This window comes from Vipera berus (assembly GCF_964194415.1).
Source record: "Vipera berus genome assembly, chromosome: Z".
NCBI classification, from domain to species: Eukaryota; Metazoa; Chordata; class Lepidosauria; order Squamata; family Viperidae; genus Vipera; species Vipera berus.
This window is the reverse complement of record NC_138205.1, coordinates 49,518,877-49,538,972: the sequence shown is the minus strand read 5'-3', so window position 1 is coordinate 49,538,972 and position 20,096 is coordinate 49,518,877. Positions and strand designations below refer to the sequence as shown.

At 35.7% G+C, this 20,096-nt stretch overlaps 2 protein-coding genes across 5 annotated transcripts in view; one reads left to right on the top strand and one right to left on the bottom strand.

Moving 5' to 3' along the window:
- Positions 1–4,324, top strand: part of PTCD3 (pentatricopeptide repeat domain 3) — a 38,448-nt gene extending 34,124 nt beyond the window's left edge. For both annotated transcript variants that reach the window (XM_081344419.1, XM_081344418.1), the window contains exon 24: positions 31–4,324. In XM_081344419.1, the coding sequence (XP_081200545.1) occupies positions 31–70 (40 nt within the window). In that variant the 3' untranslated portion in view covers positions 71–4,324. The remainder of the gene's footprint in view (positions 1–30) is intronic.
- Positions 4,325–7,509: 3,185 nt separating this feature from the next.
- The window catches only part of IMMT (inner membrane mitochondrial protein), a 33,369-nt gene continuing 20,782 nt past the window's right edge, over positions 7,510–20,096 (bottom strand). For 2 of the 3 annotated variants that reach the window (XM_081344317.1, XM_081344318.1), the window contains 4 exons: positions 17,366–17,589; positions 13,330–13,461; positions 10,986–11,115; positions 7,510–8,476 (listed from right to left, as the gene is read on the bottom strand). In XM_081344317.1, the coding sequence (XP_081200443.1) occupies positions 7,869–8,476; positions 10,986–11,115; positions 13,330–13,461; positions 17,366–17,589 (1,094 nt within the window). In that variant the 3' untranslated portion in view covers positions 7,510–7,868. The remainder of the gene's footprint in view (positions 8,477–10,985; positions 11,116–13,329; positions 13,462–17,365; positions 17,590–20,096) is intronic. The other variant, XM_081344319.1, reaches the window with a different exon arrangement.

The following is a 20,096-nucleotide window of genomic DNA, read 5'->3' as shown; positions in this document are numbered from 1 at the left end:
TGTTGTTGTTTTTTTCTTTCCTTTTTGCAGGAGGACTCTGGATGATATAATAGAAGGAAGCTGTGGTTAGAAATAGGCGTCAGAAAGGAAACCACTTTCTCTTTTCTGAATGAAAAACCAGCTTACCTGGTTTCAGAACAGCTGTCAAGGACTGGCCCGGAAAATTTCTGTGAGCCTTGTACATACCTGTATTATCATCATGTGGATTCTCATCTGATGGCAGTTGGTAGGAAGTTCTAGTTTCACCTGTTTTTGGAGTGTTTGTTCTCATTCTCCACAAGCAGTTTCGAAAACCCAAATTATCTGCCAAAATCCTAGAATTATTTTCTTATTATATTGCATCTACATTTTCCTTAGACGTGCTAATAGTAATAAAGAGTAATCCACTTGCCTCTTTTCAACAAGTGTTTTTTTTATTTGAATCAATCTATTAGAACTAACTAAAGAGCTTTAGAATACAAAAGAGGAATGTTACAAACTTCTGCGAGTGTATGTTTTTAAAATGTATCTCAGAACACTAAACAGATAGCTCAGAATAGAAATAATCACCATTGTTAGAATAGCATGTATTTGTATCAGTGTTGTAATGTAAGTCTGCAGATTTAATGATTTAGAAAGCAGTATGGTGTAGAAAGTATTTTTCTCCTTAATTAAGTACACATTTCGTTGACAGTGACTACATGTTTGTTTTGGCTTGTTTTGAAATAAGGCTAATTTTGAAAATAGAAGAATATTCTTTTTCTATAGAAAGGAATCATAGGATAGGCTATTTCTCCCTTGTTCTAGTAGGCAGAAAAGAATTTAACTCTTTTGAGGAGGGAGTACCAACCTCTGAATTCACTAATGAGAAAAGTCAGTAGAATTCCAGCTGTGTATCTTTATCCTTCTGGAATTTATAGCCATTGCTGGCTTATGGTCCAACATAGCTTGCTGGAAATGTACAAACAAAACATCTCTTACTTGGAATTCCTCTTATCCCAAGTAGATTTGATCATTCTACACTTGTCCAATTAATATTATTCCTTTACAAATGCTCCCTTGGGTTTTGGATAGAACAAAAGCAGCGGTAGCTCCTGATTTCTGTAGAACAAAAAGTTCCTTTTAGAACGAAAATACGATCAGTACAGAAAATTATGAAAATCTTCATCATGATAGTCTTTTTTGGTATTGTCAAAACCAAATGCAGATCCCACAGTGGTAACTTGTGTACTATAAGAAACACTTCACAGAAGTTGTGGGATTCCCAACCATTTGTCTGGAATAGTGAAAAGTGTAAAACCTTACCTGTTAAAAATATTTGGTCATAGATCCAATCATAACCTCTTTAAAGACCAAACTAGGAAAATATTTGTCCCATAGGACAAAAAAAAATCTGAAGAAAACTCAGAGCTTTTACCTAAAAATTCTAACATTATCAGCTAAAAGAAAAGAGTTGCAAAATATTGAGTTAGAACATGTTCAAAGAAATTGAATTTATTTAAATAGGGAATTTTATGAAAATAGGAATAAAAATTCTAGAATGTTGGCTAGAGCCACACAAGTTAAAAAGGCCAAAACCTGATTGGAGTAATAAAGAATGAAAAGGGACAAAGATGTAACGTGATGAGAGAAAAATTGTTGATATTTCAGATGTTTTTTGAAAAGTTATATAAGGGGAAGGAAATGTGAAGGAAAGTCAGGCATATATAGAAAAGAATTTAAACTGTAAAATTCGAGAATATGATAAAGAAATAATGGAATCACTAATAGAAGAGGAGGAGATACTGGAAGTTATTAATAAATTGAAAATAGGTAAAGCACTAGGGTTAGATGGACTAGGCGCAGAATATTATAAAAATTTTAAAGGATTATTGGTGCCAAAGATGAGGTTAATGTTTAATAAAATAATGGAAGGTGAAATTATTCCAAGTTCCTGGAAGCAATCTCTGATAGAATTGATAGTGAAACCTAATAAAGATCTTACAAACCCAGGATCATATAGACCAATATCCCTTATCAACCAGGATGCTAAGATTTTTACAGCAATATTGACAAATAGATTGAATACATTTATAGAGAATTATATTAGAAATGATCAGTGTGGATTTATAAGAGGCTGACAAATGTCAGATGTAGTAAGAAGGGTAATATAGGTTATTACATAAAGAATCAAAAATTAAAGGCTGGTTTATTAGCATTAGACGTTTTTAAGGCCTTTGATTGTGTGGAATGGCCTACACAGAAGATATTAATAGAGAAGTTAGGCTTTGGAAACAAATTTAGAAAGGTGATAAATCAACTATACTCAGAAAATAAGGCAAGAATAAATGATGGTGTTGCAGAGACAATAACCTTAAGACAGGGAACGAGACAGGGTTGCCCCTTATCCCCAGTTCAATTTGTATTATTGATGGAGGTTTTCGCAAATGCAATCAGGACAGATTAATTAATTGATGTATATAAGAAAACTAAAATAAATTTATTTGCAGATGATACATTATTAACATGTAGAAAAGGTATACATTTGAATGAATTTGGGAAATATAGTGGATTCCAAATTAACTGGGAAAAATCAGAAATGATGTTATATAACCTTAGTAAAGAACAAATGGATGTATTGAAAGAAAAATATAAATTAAAAATAGTAGATAGTATCAAATATTTAGGTATTGACATCCCAAAAAATATTCAAGAATTAAAGAAGATAAATTATGAGAAGTTAAAGATATTAAAGATAAAATGAATAAATATGGAAAAGTAAAATTATCATGGTTTGGAAGAATTGCAGCAATAAAAATGAAAGTTTTACCAAAAATTACTTTTGTTTTGGATGATCCCAATTAAGTTTTTGGATCAAGAATTAAAGGAAATACAGAGATTGCTGGAGGTGTATTGTAATGGAGGTAAGAGAGCAAGAATAAGCAAAACATTATGGTATGAACCATTAAAAAGGGTGGGCTGGGTCTTCCAAATGTTAGAAATTATTGGGTAGCTAATCAATTAAGGTTGGGCCCAGATATTATACCAGAGATTTATTATGGAGCGATATAGAATTGAAGGAATTAAGGGTAACATTGGTTTAAAAAGGATATTTAAAAATCGTTAAGAGAATTCAAAATCCCTTTTTAAAAAAAATTGATAGAATTATGGAATAAATTGATATATCAGTTAATGCCAGGAATTTAACACTAGTGGTAGAAATGGAGAAATTCCCTAAGATTGAATTGAAAGATTGGATTAGTAAATTTTTAAAAAACCAAGATATATAAATGGGAAGACTGGAAGAACAAGATAAAGAATATAATACAATTAAAGAATGTTTTATCAGATACTAAATTTAATTGGTTGGATTTAATACAATTAGAGAAATGGATAAAAATGGAAGAAAAAATTGAGGTGAAAGACAGTTAACAAAATTTGAAATGATTATAAAAGAAAGAGGAAAATAAATATATAGGTAAAGGAAGAATTGGGAAAATATACAGAATATTAATTGAACTAGAAGATCAAGCAAAAGTTTTAAAATTAATTTGGGAAAGATTTAGGAGAAATAAACGATAAAGATTGGAAAAATATTTGGAACAGAAGACTATATAAGAATATGTCAGAGTTAAGGAAAATGGATATAAAGTGTTATGGAGGTGGTACCTAACGTAAATTAAATCAAATAGATGTTAAATATACAAATATTTGCTGGAGGTGTGAGAAAGAGATTGGCACATATAAACATATGTGGTGGGATTGTGATAGTGCACAAAAGATATGGGACATGGTGTTTAGGGAAATTAGAGAACTTTTGAAGGTAAATTTAGATATGTCACCAAGGATTGCATTACTGTTACTGGCGGAAAAACAAGATATACCGGTAAATGAAGGAAAAGAATTGATTGTAAATTTGATAATGGCAGCTAGATTAGTGATGGTTAAATATTGGAGACGGAATTGGGTTATTCAAGAAATGAGTGGTATAATGAAATATGGAATATGGCAATAACAAATTAAATTTAAAAAAGGGATGATTAAAGTAAATAATTATAATGAAATATGGAATGATTTTATAAAAACAGTCTTGGTGGAAGGCAAAGGGAATAAACCTGCTCAAGAATATATGCTGTTTTGGAGGGGATAAGGGCACAATTGAAACATATATTATATATTGTTAGTTGTTATAAGAGAAGAAATATAAGTAATAAAAATGGTCTCCAGGGAGGTGGGTGCACTGTAATATTTGTGTTTTATACTGTTTTTTATTTAGATTTATATGTGTTATGTTTGTATTATTTGTATTTGAATAAAATAAAAAAAAACTCAGTGCTGCTATACCAACAGCATAGGAGCAAGATGACTGATAAACATACTTTGTGCATCCACAGAAAGATGAAAAAATAGTGACATTCTAACCAAGGTCACATAATTGCAAGACAGTTAGGTATTGTTGTAATTACGCAGTCCTTGGTTCATTTTGAGCTTTGATGTTTCCCATTGTTTTACTGCACAGCTAGGTACAATGTGAGTAGGGCACTCCTTATTGGGTGCCTATCTTTTGTTGGGAGTACAGAAGAGAACATCATCACCTGGGTATCCATTTCTTTGACTTACATGCCTAACTGTTCAGTCTCTTGATTTTTTGAAATATTTTGAGTATCTTCTGAGGGCTGGACTGGATCTCTCTTTTTTTAAAAAAAAATCCCATTTATATCCCGCCCTTCTCCGAAGACTCAGGGCGGCTTACAATCTAAGAAGCACAAATCAATGTGCTTAGCAATTTGATATCTAACTTGTTTCTGTAGTTACAGAATCAGTATTGGTGATAAATGGGGTGAAAATTAATGAAAATATAACAGTGTTGAATGTGCCATCTTTAGTTTCAAGAAGCCAGTGTTCTGTTTTTTGGTTGTTCATCTGCTCTAAACTACTCTGCCTTTTAAGTTCATTTCCTGATCCCCAAAACTGGCATCTTTAGGGAAGGTGAGAGCCACCAGGGTAGTAAGGAGGTGTGTTAATGCAACACCTGTTAATGCTCATGTTGCTACATATTGGACTAAAGGAAGCTTAATAGTTAGAAAAGAGTATTGCAGGCTAACTGGTGGCGCAATGGCTAGAATGCAGTATTGCAGGCTAACTGCCCACAGCCTGGAGTTTGATCCTGACAAGGTTCAATGTTGCCTTAGCTGTCCATCCTTCCGAGATTGGTAAAAAGCTGTTGACATACAGCTCAGAGTGCTGTAAAGCACTATGGGGTAATATATAAGTCCAGCTGCTATTGCAGTTATCAACCTTAGTTAAACCAATCAGTGCTGCCAATGTTTTGTCCCAGTGTCTAAAGGTAGAGCAGGCTGGATAGAGAGAGTAACAAATTCAGGCTCAATTTTACCAAGACAAAGTTCTTGTGGGTATTTTGGTTACCCAGTCTTAGATGATTTCTATAGTCAGCTATAGAAGGACCATTTCCTATTCAGGACAAGTGTACAGATGGAATTTCCTTGGCTAGCAGCTGCTGATTGAAGAGCGCGTGCCAACTATAGCTTAGAAGGTCTTTGCAGAGGTTCTTCTGTACCAATAACATCAGTTCCTGGACTAGGAGCCCTCTAGTTACTTATGTGCTGGTCACCTAATGTAAGGATTTATAATGGGTTGTGAGAATAACCTTAGAAGACAGGAAGAAAACCTGTCTATGGAGATTCTCAGTCATCCAAGTCATAGTTGTATCTGAAGTGCTTTTTTCTCCCCCATCCTATCAGAACCTATCCTTTCATCCCTCCGCCATCCAGTCTCACTTGTCAATAACTATCCTTCCATCCCTCATGCTAACAGAACTGATGAAGCTTCTTGGATGAGAAATGTTTTCTTCTTCCTCAAGGAAAAAAACCAGTCAAATTGTCTTTTGAAGAAAAAAGCGCCTTTGAGACACTTAGAAGCTTCATTTAGTCCAGTATCCAGCAACATGAGCATTAATAGGTGTACCGTAGCATGCCACATTAACACCTCGAGTTGCACTAGTTGCTATTTAATTTCTGGGTATAATGGAAGGTGCTGTTTACAACGTATAAATCCTTTCCTGGCATAGGCATGGCTCTTTGAGGGATCATTTATTTTCAGTAATTTTCCCATCCAGTTAGAATAACTCCATATCCCATTGGTCAAACACTTGACATGATGAAACCCAGAAAGGAGGAATATTTCTCCAGACACAAGGCTTAACTTACTTTCATTTTAAAATGTTTTTAAAATGGCTCTTCTTCCAAGCCTTGGTTAGGGTGGTGAGCATGTCCTAAAATTGAATTGGTTTTCTTTCAACATTTTTTGTTTTCTGCTTTATAATTTTGCATTGTTTTTATTGTCATAAGCTGTCCAGATTCATCATGTAGTCAGGTGGCATTATAAATCTTGTGCAACTGGACAGTATTGGCTATTTTAAGATATATATATATACATACATACACACATACACACACACACACACACACACATATATTGTCTTTGAGTGAATCTTGACTCTCAATGACTGCTTGGACGAATCTCATTTTTTCAAAGTGGTTTGGTCATTGCCTCCTTCCTAAGGCTAAGAGTGTGTGACTGGCCTAAGGTCACCCAACTGGGCTTTGTCCCTAAGGCAGCATTAGAACACAAGTCTCCCAGTTTCTAGCCTGATGCCTTAATCACTAGTTAAGTGAAGAGAAATATGGGTTGGAGATTTTGAGAAGGGTTGGGTGATGCTATATTAATGTAGATTGTTAGTTTGAGAATTACTCTTGAAGTATTCCACAGCAAGTCCAAAGATTGCTCTCAGAGGTGCTGATTAAAGTATGGCTGAACATGGCAAAATAGAGGCAGGAATTTTCCTGCCCTTTGCAAATATTGCAGAAACTAAAGATAGAAGGAAAAGGCCTGGCAGTGTAGAGTAGAAATCAGATTCCCTATTCTTTCAATTATTTCTTTACATATTCTGAAATTTGCACAGCTCTTTTTCTTACTATCAGATACTGGAAGCCAAACCACCCATGTAAATGGAGCCAATATTTCTTCAGAGCCATCGGAGTGTCATAGATGTGACCTCAACTTATTTCAAGACAATGTAGTCTATCTTACAGTTGGCCCACTCATCTAATAACAGCATTTGCTCTCAATAGGGTGATATTATATATTGTTTTCAACATAGGAATAAATGGAAAAACTTTCTAATCGATTTTGAACACAAATACTGGAGAGAGAAAAATAGTGGTATGGCCTTGCTTGCTCCAGAATTAGCTTTCAGAGCTTGTCATGCAGAATTTTCTTGGGAGAAATAATTTTTGGATCAAAATTTCCATAAAGAAACACTTGTGAAATGTACCATTGCTAAAAGCACACATTATATGAAAATCAAAAATCTATCAACACCAAATAGGAAATATTTATATTTCCACTTTGGAAACAGATAAAGGGAAACAGACAGTTTCCACATAATTTTATGCATTTTTCATCTGCTTCTGACAAAATTTGATTGTGTTCTTTTTAAATCTACATTATCCAAGCAGCAGTGAAAAATAAATCTTTTAAATATCATTTATTTAATTGAGCCAAATGGCAAATCAGTAAGAGGTTATAAACATTATTTGGTGGGTTCACAAGCTCAATCAGTAATACCTGGAAATTGTGTTATGTAGATAAAAACAAAAACAAAAACACATTCCAGACATGATAAATGGCTGAAGGAAAAAATGCAAATGCAACAGGTGCTAAGATTTAGAAAAGTACTAGAAGATGGAACTTTTTTCCCAATGATGATGAGTTTCTTTTTATGGTTTGGAACCAACTCAGGTCTCCCACCAATTCCCAGTACTGTTGCAAATCTTGTATGTTGGTTGACTAATATTAAAGATATAGGAGTCCTGCATAGCTGGCTTATATTAGTCCACCTGAGTTGTTCCCAAGCCCACAGCACTAGCATAGGTAGTCAGGATATCCACCACTTGTTTTGTCTCCAGGGTCATCCGAGCTTCATTCAGCCAGTCCTGTGCCACCCTTCTGGGTTCTCCTTTCAGCTGATTGACAAATTTAGCTGCCAATTCTAAGTCTCCATGTTCAATGCAGTAGGATGCATAAGAGAGCAACTTAAATGTGTCCAGGTCTTCGGGGCCAAGCTCAGTTGGTGGCTTCAGCTGCTGAGGATAAAACAAGAGAAGGGACTGCAGATAAGACAGAAAATACTGATACAAGCTGTTTCTTGTTTCATCTATCAATGCCACTCTTTTAGCCAGCTTCTGGACTATATGAAAGCGTGCCCTTAGTGCCTCTTTCGTATATACCCCACGATTGAGTGATTCTTGAGGAAGGGTAGCTGTTAAGGCCTGCGTGAATGCATCGTCAGGACAGCTGAGTTGGATGGACTGTACTGCATCCTCCAAAGGCTCTGTGGGTCTATCCCCGGCAGCAGTTTCCATGCTTTGCTTTAAAGCTTCAACTGAAAGCCACAACTGATGGGCTTTCCTGGCTTCTTCTGCAGCAACCACGTGGCCTGTAATATAAAATCCCACACATTTAATGGAAGGAAAATAAACTCCAGAATGCATAAACATTTTCACATTCTAAATCAGTAGATATGCCCGAATTTATAACGCATGTACCTCGTCGGCTCATAGCATCTTACAGTGAAGCTAAACCACTGACATGAAGAGTGACAGAAATAATTTTATTTTCTTTCACTATTCTAAAATAAGAGATTTTGAGAGGCCAGGCTATCTGAAAATTGCCAAGCGACTGAGCTGTTGTTGCTCTGCCCCTTTAAGACCCCTCCCTAGCTAGCCCAACAGTCCAGCAAACAGCAGCTATAAAAGCTGAGCAGTAGAGCGGGTGGTGGCAGTGGTGGGTTGTTGGGACTTGTTCTGGGAGTGAGAAAGGAGAGGGTTTCTGTTACTTGATGGAAATGGAGCCACCAGAAGCAGTCTAAGGCTAAGAGACAGAAAAACTGTTCTTCAGCAGTCGGTCTCACCAACTTGTAGTAGTCTACTACTAGAAGTGGAAGTAGATCTGGAGGTGTAAGAAGCAACTGTATTACTTGTGTCCTTGTGTGTGGGTTGCCTAAACGCCAAGGGGGCTTGTGTTGTCCCTCAGGTGTTCCGGCAGCCCACTGACTTTGGATGTAGATAAAAGAACTGGTGACAGTTTAGGGGTTTTTTTGTAATAAGCCACTGTAAAAATGTATTTGAATTATTTGACTTACCCGGCTGTGTTAAAAAAGATACTGACAAATACAAGAAGGTGTTTTATAATCCACTCAAGCTCAGTACTGCCAATAGATATTTAAATTGCTTTCTTCAGCATTACCTGAAGAGACTAAGAACTGAAACTAAGATAATTTGCATATTCAGTGGGCTCACACTATTCCATTGCATTATTTGTTCAATTTATATTTTGTATAAGAAGTGGAGCCTTAACAAGGCATGTGTTGTAGCCTACAATATCTCCCACTCTCAGGTAAATCTACTGATGGTCAAATAAACAGCAGCTACCTCTTTTATTTTTCCTTTTAAAAAATTGTGTACATCTAGTACAAATATACTACCACTTTTGTAGAATGGGTGAAATAAAACTATATGAAATTACTACTAAAATAAAACTAAAATAATAAAAGCACCATGGACACAAAGGAAGTTTTACAACAATTGATGAGCCAATGGAAGTTGTACACCCTTGCCTGAATATGTTATGCAAATGCGATCAACTTTAACTTACTGCAAGAAAATATATATATTCAAAAGCCACATTTTAGAATAGTGAACAAATCCAGTAGAAATGCTTGCTGCTTTTCTATTGCTATATGGCTCTTGCGTTAAAATAGCTTACAAAGTATTAGATCACACTGTGGATAAATTGTTTTTCATTCCAATTTTGCAACTAAATTTGAAATAGAATAAAGCTGGAAGGGAGCTTGGAGGTCTTCTAGTCCAGCCGCCTGCTCAAGCAGGAGAACCTATACTGTCTCAAGACAAGTGAATGTCCAGTCTCGTCTTAAAAATCCCCAGTGATGGAGCGCCCACGATTTCTGGGGGTAAGCTGTTCCACTGGTTGATTGTCCTCACTGTCAGGAAGTTTCTCCTTAATTCCAGGTTGCTTCTCTCTTTGATCAGTTTCCAACCGTTGTTTCTTGTCCTTCCCTCTAGTGCTTTAGTAACGTGACCCATTCTTGTTTGTGGCAGCCTCTCAGTTACTGGAACACTGCTATCATGTCTCCCCTAACTTTAAAAATGCTTTTTAAAGTTAAACTACAAAATTTAAAGTTTTCAATTTTTAAAGTAAAAATAAAAATTCAGGTGCTTGACAATTGGCATGAATTTGTTTCATTTTTATTTATATTGTGTTCATTTTTATACACAATTTAAGGTGGCTAACATAACTAATACTTTTTCCTCCTATTTTCCCCACAGCAGCCCTGTGAAGGGAATTTGGCTGAGAGAAAATGACTGATAAATCATCTAGCTGGCTTTCATGGCTAAAACGGAACTAGAACTTCCTCATATCTTGCTTTATAATCAGATGCCTTAACATCTGGCCTGATAGTAACAAGTATGTTGGTGGGAGTGTCCTGCAGTCATGTGTTTGCTATTTATGGCTTTCAGCCAACTTTTGACAAGCAAAGTTAAGAGAGGAAGCTGTATTTGCTTAACTGTGATTCACTTAATGACAATGCAAAAGGAAAATAAGGTGTGACTCAGTTAATGACCACCTTGCTCAGCAACAGAAATGACAAAAATTGTAAATCACAGGATTACCTGATTTGGCATACAATTTAATTCTTCCACAGAGTTTGAAAGTTTCCCATTAGAAATGAAAGAGCAATCAGCAATCCAGTTTGTTTATAAATACTAGGCCATTTTACCTATTCTAACTCATGATAAACGTTCTGGTGCAGAACTAGATTGTTAAAATGGAATTACCCTCTGCAAAACAAGCAGATAAATAAATGAGCCACCCAGATTTTACTAAAGATAGCACATTCCTGTTACAACTTTACATATTGCACTCACTTTCAACTGCCTGTTCGATTCCCCTCAGCCTGGCATAGGCTGTATTGATATCCAGAGTGAAGTTATCAATCTGTTCCTGATGAAGACGTTTATGTTGAAGTTCTTGTTCAGTGAGTTTTTCAGATAAATTCTGGGGGGGAAAAAACTTGGTGAAAAAGTGTTCACATTATGAGGGGCAAGGTTGGTGCTGTCTGAGCTTGGTTATTTTCTTGTAGACGTTTGATTACCAAAACTAGGTATCAGCATCAATTCTAATAAGGAGTAGTTTACTCTCATTTATATTCTAGTGGCTTACCCTGTCAAGGACTCCTAATTTCAATCCTGAGCTACAAGTCTTTGCTTTATTGGTATTCTCATTATATTATGTCCATGTTTGCAAAGCATACTTGCATCCTTAATCTTCATGCAGAGTAGACCATCTTAAGGAAGAATCTTCTGACATTCAGCAGAATACATTTTCTATTCTCCATATATTCAAGAGCACTAAGAGTTTTAATGTCATGGAGACTCAACTTCAATTTTTATAAATACCAGCCAGTAGGGACTAGTCATGTGGAGCAGAAGAGCAGACTAAAATGATAACAGACTGAAAAGTTAATTTGAAAGTTGCCCACTTAGACCAATGCTCAAAGTTCTGAGGCTGCAAAAGCAAGGCTACAACACCAAGATCGCACAGAGATGAATTTCCCAATTTCCTAATTGTAACGTATATTTTATAGCAATATTCATCTCAAATGACTACTCCCCAAAGGAAAAAATGTTCAATTTATGTTTAAAAACAATTATGAAAGATCCTATCCTACCAAAAGATAAAACATTTACTCCAAAGATTATCTGCTACTTTATACTTTTTCCCCATTTACCAGATCTACCATCCAGGAATAGGAAATTCCAAGAAATCCACAGATGAATATACATCTGAGTAGAAGCATACATGAATCAGCAAATGTATTTTGTCTCAAACTCCAAACAAGCTTGTTTGGGGTTTGAGACAAAAATACATTTACTGATTCAGAGCTGAGAAATTCAACTGAACCACTCTAAGGAGGAGAGAGTCCAGCCAAACCAAAATCTGGAACATCTTGGTTGTTCTGGGTTTCACCCAAGACAAAATTTGGAAAGATAACGAATAGAGCGACGTATGTCTCCATTAAAGATAAAGAGCTCATCAGCTGGAAGTCTGACAGCTCGGGTTCAAGACCCCAGCGCACTGTGTGATGGAGTGAGTGCATTAATTTGCCTCAGCTCCTGCCCACCTAGCGGTTTGCAAATAGGAATAGATTAATAGGTGCCACATATAGCCATGCTTGCCACACGACCACAGAAATATCTTTGAACAATGCTGGCTCCCTTGACTAAGAAACGGAGATGAGCACTGCCCTCTAGAGTTGGGCACAACTGCCATGGGAAACCTTTATCTTTTATGTCTGTCTCCACTTTCTCTGCATGGCTGTAGGGCATACTATCCACTGATTTTCCCAATGCTTTCCTTTCCTTATAGTGTCCTCTTAGCTGCTATGCTTGAATTCAAGCCTAGCTTGTCTTTCTCCCTTCTTCCCAGCAGCTTGTTTTTCTTATCTCCCTTCAGACACTGCCAGTGTAGTATTCAAATCCAGTAGAACCAAGTTTTCTTATCTTCCTAGCATCCTCTTCTCTTGTGCCCATTTTTCCTCTGCTGATGGTGTCTTTCCCCATCCCTCAGAACAGCTGTACCCAGATTTAGATACTTAAGTTCCATGCCCAGGCCAAGAATGTTTCATGTCCGTGACAAGACAAAGCAGGTTTCTTTCATTATGGATACGCACCACTCAAAACTTGCTGTTTCACACATAGAATGAACTCAATTCTAAGAGTACTTGATCACAAGTGAATTCAAAAGAAATTGCTGATGTTTACTTGGATTATGCAAAGTATTGATATGTGTGGCTTTAGAAAGCCTGGGAAAAAGTGATTTCACTTTTTTTCTGTAAAAAATTTGGAGAAAACATGTAGCTGTATCTTTCAAGAACTCAGCACAGTTACTTCAGGTGTTTTCAATATGTTCTTACAAACTAGGGCAGGGGTAGGCAACCTCGGCTCTTTTATGACTCGTGGACTTCAAGTCCACGAAGTCCACAAGTCATAAAAGAGCCGAGGTTGCCTACCCCTGAACTAGGGTTTCAGGATTTCTCCCTGAACTGCTACTAAACCAAAACAGAGAAGGACATAAAGAAGCCATCCTTTCTTACAAAGTACTACTTCAAATGTTTTCTGCAGCCCTAGTGTTTTCTTATTGCATAATAAGGAAAATTTCTGAGAATGAGAGACTAAAAGGACTTTTTACTATAATAAAGCAAACTCCCACCTGGTCAAATTGTTGGTTCAGTTCTTGTTCTTGAATTCTGAGAACATCTCTTAGATGATCAGCATGTGCAGCAGCTTGTCGGCGTAACTGAGTTCGCATTTCACTTTCCATAACAGCTTGAGCTTCTTCAACCTGTTAGAAAACTCACTAGTATTTCCATTTTTAAAATTTAACTGTGAATCTGTAAGCTCTATTTGTAATTTAATAATATTTTTGTTAGATAAAAAGGGCACAAAACAATTCTATTTTCCAGAATTCATCAAGTTAAATTTGCAACAAAAACAAAACAAAACCCAGAATGGGAAGATGCAAAGCCACTTTAAAAACTAGATATGGTATTTCAGCCAAGAGGTGTGAAATCATAATGTAAAACTTAGTCTCAGTGTTGAGAATGACATATTTTTCACTGAGACAAGTACCACAACAGCCACTGAACAACAGACTAGGGTGCACTACAAATGGACATTGTTAAACCTATCGTTAAGAGACAAATCTTCTTCCATTCACACATTTGAAAACACATTAGTCTTCTGTCTGAATGAAGCGCAAAGTATAAAAATATTTCTTTTCTTACATTTGTTGCCTTGGAAGTACTTTTCAGACTAACTCTGGATACATGTTTATTCTTTAAACAGATCAGAACATAAAACATCAGTGTGGAAGGGACCTTGGAAGTCTTCTAGTCCAACCCACTGCTCAAGCAGGAAACCCAATACCATTTCAGACAAATTGCTGTCCAGTCTGTTCTTAAAAGCTTCAAGTGATGGAGCACTCATAACTTTTGAAGGCAAGCTGTTCCACTGGTTGATTGCTCTCAGTCAGGAAATTAGTTCCTTAGTTCCAGGTTGCTTCTCTCCTTGCTTCTTGTCTTGCCTTCTGGTTCTTTGGAAAATAAGTTGTCCCCCTCTTTGTGGCATGAAATATTGGGAAAGTGCTATCATGTTGCCCCAGTCTTTTTTACTAGACATACCCTATTCTTGCAACCATTCATGTTTTAGCCTCCAGCCCCCTGATCATCTTTGTTGCTGTTCTCTGCACTCTTTCCAGACTCTCAACATCTTTTTTATGTTGTGGTGACCAACTGAATGCAGCATTCCAAGACCTTGTAAAGTAGTACTAACACTTCATGTGATCTTGAATCTACCCGTTAATGCAGCTTAGGATTGCATTGGCTTTTTTGGCAGCCGCAGCACACTGGTAAGCTCATATTTAAGGATTCCACTAGGAATCCAAGATCCCTCTTGCAGTTATTGCCATTAAGCCAAATTTCACCTAATCTATACCTGTACATTTGGTTTTTCTTACTTAAATGTAAAAACCTTGTTTTTCCTACATTTAATTTCATTTTGTTAGATAGGGCCTGGTGTTCACATCGGTCAAGATCTATCTGGATCTTGAACCTATCTTCTGGGGTGTTGGCTATTCTTGCCAGCTTGGTGTTACCTGCAAATTTGATAATTTGGTGGAGCAGTGGGCTAATGCCTCCTTAAGTAACACCAGCTGCCTGCAATTATTGCAGGTTCGCATCCCACCAGGCTCAAGGTTGACTCAGCCTTCCATCCTTCCGAGGTAGGTAAAATGAGGAGCCAGATTGTTGAGGGCAATAAGCTGACTTTGTAATAATGCCGCTTGGGGAGGGGGGCGAAAGCCCTAATAAGCAGGCATATACATAGAATGAAGGCTATTGCTAAGCACATTTGATTTGTGCTTAGATTGTAAGCCGCCCTGAGTCTTCGGAGAAGGGCGGGATATAAATGGGATTAAAATAAAAAAAAAATTTTCCCTTCTATTCTTATCTAGATTGTTTATGATGATATTGAAAAATACCGGGCCTAAAACAGAACCTTGGGGTGCCCCACTGCTTACCTCTCTCCATGTAAATGTAGTTCCATTAAGGACTACATGTTGAATGCAATTTGTCAACAATTACAAATCATCTGGTGGTGATGCTGTCTATCCCATTTTTCTAACTTACCAAAAAGTAGGTTGTGGTCTACTTTAATGCCTTTCTGAAATCCAAGTATACTACATATGTTTAAGCGTTTTGTTGGTCCACTAATTTAGTCATATTGCATTACATTCTGGTTTGGAAGCATCACTGCTTCAGACAGGAAGGCAGCGGGGAATGGTGAAGATGGCTGAAAAGATTACTAGCAATTCCCTCCCTTCCATCCAGGACATAGCACATAAGCGTTGCTTGAGCAGGGTCCGCAAGATTGTCTGGGACACGACACATCCTCTTCATGACCTGTTTTCCTTGTTACCTTCTGGGAGGAGGCTCCGTGGTATCCGAAGCAGAACATCCAGATTCAGTCACAGTTTTATTCCATACAGTATTAACCTTGTGAACTCTAAAGCTTCCTCCTTCCTCCGTCCATTCAAGATGAACAGTGATTAATATTTATATGTTACTTATATGTAAAGGTGTAGGTCTATACATATGTTGTATATAGTATGTTTAAATATGTGTTATGTATGCTTACACTTTGAGAGCAAGCAGCTAAATTTCATTTTTAATGTGTGCCATTGTGCGCACAGTCAAAAATGACAATAAAGGTTATCTATCATCTATCTAGTTATTTTGTCAAAGAATGAAATAAGATTTCTTTGACATAATCTGTTTTGACATGTTGGTTTCTGCTTATAACTTTGCTTGCTTCTAAGTGTTCACAGATCTTTTTATTATCTTTTCCAGGATCTTGAAAATGTCAGGCTGTGATTGGTCTGTAGTTTCCTGGATCTGTTTTTTTCCCCTTTTTTGAAGATGGGAACCACATCCACTTTTTTCCAGTACTCTAGTAGTTTCCCCATTGCTCCAGGATCTTTGAAAGATATGGTTCAATGGTTCCAAGATCATGTCTGCCAGCTCCATCAGAACTCTTGGACGTAAACCATTAGGTCCTGGTGATCTGAACTAACCTACGGTGGATAGGTGTTCTCTTACCATTTTTTTGTGCTTATTTCAATTTATATTCCTATTCTGTCTTTTACAGTTCCTTTTTTGGTAGGTTGGGCTAATTTTTTCTTTTTGTATGAAGACAGATGCAAAGAAGGAATTAAGTAGTTATGCTTTCTCTCTGCTGCCCATCACTTTCTTACCATCTTCTCCCATTAGTAGTAGTATTATATACATAAAAATATGAAAATTCAGCTGCCAGTTCTTTACCCGGTATTGACCTTCATATGCAATCAGTTCTTCCTAAGAACCTAGGAGGTAGTAATATATTGATGTACTATATGTGCAAATTCAAGCAGTGTGGCCTTTTGTAATTAACAGATGAAATTTTTGTCATCATTATTATTCTCTCGCCATGAAAATTTGTGAGATCATTTAATGGTGGCTGCTGCTTGAAAAATTATGTAAGAAGCTAAGATTTACGAAAACAAAATGATTACTTGAAATATAAAGTAAGGTTTTAACCACATATATAATCCAATTCTTCACACATATTTAGGATGACAAGCCACTGAATTAAGAGCATAAAAGCTTCTAAGAGGAAATTAACTTTCCTGATTCTGTCAGTCTTGTAGGGGTTAATTCCTACAAGATCTCCCAATTCTAGAAGGCCAAACACCATGCAAAGAAAACTTCTATGGCTGCTGTCCACCTGCTTTTGAATGTGTTTGACAAGTTTTGTAACTAACTTTTTATTCTTGAGAAATCATACAACTGTTTTCGTTTGAATAATTGCCTCATGGGAATGGAGCTATACTTTTTTTCTGAGTGATTTATAACACAGTGCTTATCTCTGGTTTGTCAAACATTACTCCAGTTAATCCCACTAATGCACTGATTTGGCAATACATACTAGAAGCTGGACTTTGTGGTAAGCATACATTCAAATAGTACAAAGACTGTAGTCTACTTGAAAATTTGTACTCAAAACTATCATAACTAAATCATTGTCTTGAGGTCTACTTTAATGCAGTATTATTAAGCAAATGAACACTAAATAAGAATCCTTGCCCCAATTGCTGGCCAATACTGCACATACAACTTAAAAGTATGTTAGAAAATTAAATACTCATTAGTTACCTTCTTCTCCTGTTCAGTTTGGATTTCATTCTTATGACGTTCCAATGCCTTTGCTACTGCTGACTCAAAAGCTTTTTTTTCTTCCAATTTTTGCTTTTCCAGAGCTGTCTTTATATGTTGTTGCTCTCGGACTTTCATATCTACCAGCTCCTTATTCAGTTGGTCTATACGGCGGTGGGCATGAGCAATGAGAGAGTTCAAGTCATCTGTTGTCAACCGGTCAGCTGGTGAAGACAGATATTTAGACAGATAAAAATTATTAAATCTTCACATATTACTTAACTGCATAAACAAAGTGAGATTATTTCAACTTTTCTCAACCTAATGCCTCCAAACAACTCAAGCTGCAGTTCCCAACCCTTCCTAGCCAACATGTAACTGAGACCTGATATCCAATATTACTAGGAAGAAGCAAGAAAAGGCTGGTTCAAAATTCTATGTATTTCTTTCATTTATCAGAACCGAATATTGCAAACTACTTGAATATTTTTTTTGTAGCAAGAAGCAGTATAGAAATACAAAACAACACAAAATAATTGCTTTATGTTCTCATGTATTCTGGAAATGAAAGCATCAGTGAAATCTATTCATTCAAAAAGACTTTAGGGTATAAAGAACAAGAGAAGTACAGTGCTTTTGCAACAGTAAATAAAATGTTTATCAAATGAAGCTTTTCTCATTGAGTGCCCCAGTTAGAGGTAGGAAGAGGAATTGATTTATGCCATTTCTTAAACACTCAGAATCCTGAAAGACTACACATGAAATAAGAGAAAAAACACTAATTGGACTCAAATTATTTTACACAGTGATCTCTACAGTAGGGATAATCTAACAATTGCAGCACCATTACAAAAATAATACAGTAAAATAAAAAAGTAGTATCGAGTAATTTTATTAATTTGATTAAACCAAGAAAAAAATATAGTTTTTAAAAGTAATAATCTAAATTCAACAAGTTTTGTGTCATCCTATGTTTAGATCAGTTGTTCAAAGCTTTATCTGTGTTCAGCTCAATAAAGGAACTACTAATAGTTATTTTTAAATTTCAATTTGACCTACTATCAAGAATTATATTTTTAAAAGTTATTAAGTCAAAAACCATTTGATGATGTTTTTTTTAAAAAATGGATTTAACTTTAGATTTTAATGTTTAGTTTTAATTTATGTTTTAATGGATGGATGGATGGATGGATGGATGGATGGATGGATAGATAGATAGATAGATAGATAGATAGATAGATAGATAGATAGATAGATGATAGATAGATGATAGATAGATAGATAGATAGATAGATAGATAGATAGATGATAGATAGATGATAGATAGATAGATAGATAGATAGATAGAGATAGATAGATAGATAGATAGATAGATAGATAGATAGATAGATAGATAGATAGATAGATAGATTTTATGACTATAAGCTGCCCATAGGTATCCTATGATAAGATGGGTGACCAATAAATTAAACAAACAAACAATCATTCTTAACATGGACAATACACAAAACAATCTTGAAATTTAAAGAAAAAAATTAATAGGAACCAAAACAAAAAGATTACTTTCTTACAAATCCACACAAATTATTTACATGTACATAAACATTCACACCTAAACTTTATAAAATAATAATTTGTGAGTGGCTCAAGAAAATGACTGTTCATGTTGGAACACAAAGACATATGTAACTGGTTGCACATTAGTACATTTTTTAAAAAAAATATTATGTAAGGTTTAAGATAGACATTTTAAATGTATATGTATGTTTGCTACTTTATTCTCATGTTAAAATAAACAAGACAAAATTTATACAAAGCACAAAGTGTTAAGAACTCACCAACATCAGTTATTTCTGCAAAAGAAAATGAAGGTATGAAGAACGTTAAACCAGATTCAAAGTAGCAGATCAATGAGTTGTTACAAGTATTCAGAAGTGAAGAATATAGCTACAAGTATAAGGCTTGAAAATTTAAATAAAGAAGATAATTAAAAATTCAAGACTGATACTAGTAAGCATTTGTAGCTGGGCTTCAACCTCTCAAAGGTGTGTATATATGGGGGAATTCTCTGGCATACCAGAATGGTAGGTGTAATCACAGATTCAATCTTCCCACTAACTCAGATTAACTTTTCTTTCTTTGAAAAATCTTTCTGCTTCTTCCTTCAGTCCTAATTTTTGGACACTGCAGCATGATAAAGGAAAAGCACGCAAAATCTCCTTGGCATTTTGCTCAGTCATGCCTTTTTCTTTCTATGGACTATATATTTATTAGCATGATATTTTACTTGATTCATCTACTTGAGAAATGAGAGAAATAGTACACATCAAAATAGAGAATACTTTCTTAGAACATTAATCTAAAGTAATTATTTAATTATGTATTCTCAGTATCTGTCTTTATTTCCCAGTGAGATCACTTAGAAGGCAATCTCATTTCATTTGTAGCTGCATAGAATAGTGGTGATCTTAGCTGTGATTGAGTCACACAAGCTAAAAAGTGCTGAAAATCACCAATGTTATGTGCTTATCATAAATGGAATGTTACATATGCCATAGGTACTATCAAGGCTGGTAACTGAATGCATGCTTCTGTGTCATGTGAAAATCTCAATGGATGAGATCAATGGAAAATATTTATGGAATTTACAATTTGGAATATAAGAGGAATAAATTATAAAGAAGAGCTAGCTTGATGTAGTGGTTAAGACCTTAAGCTAGAAATCAAGAGA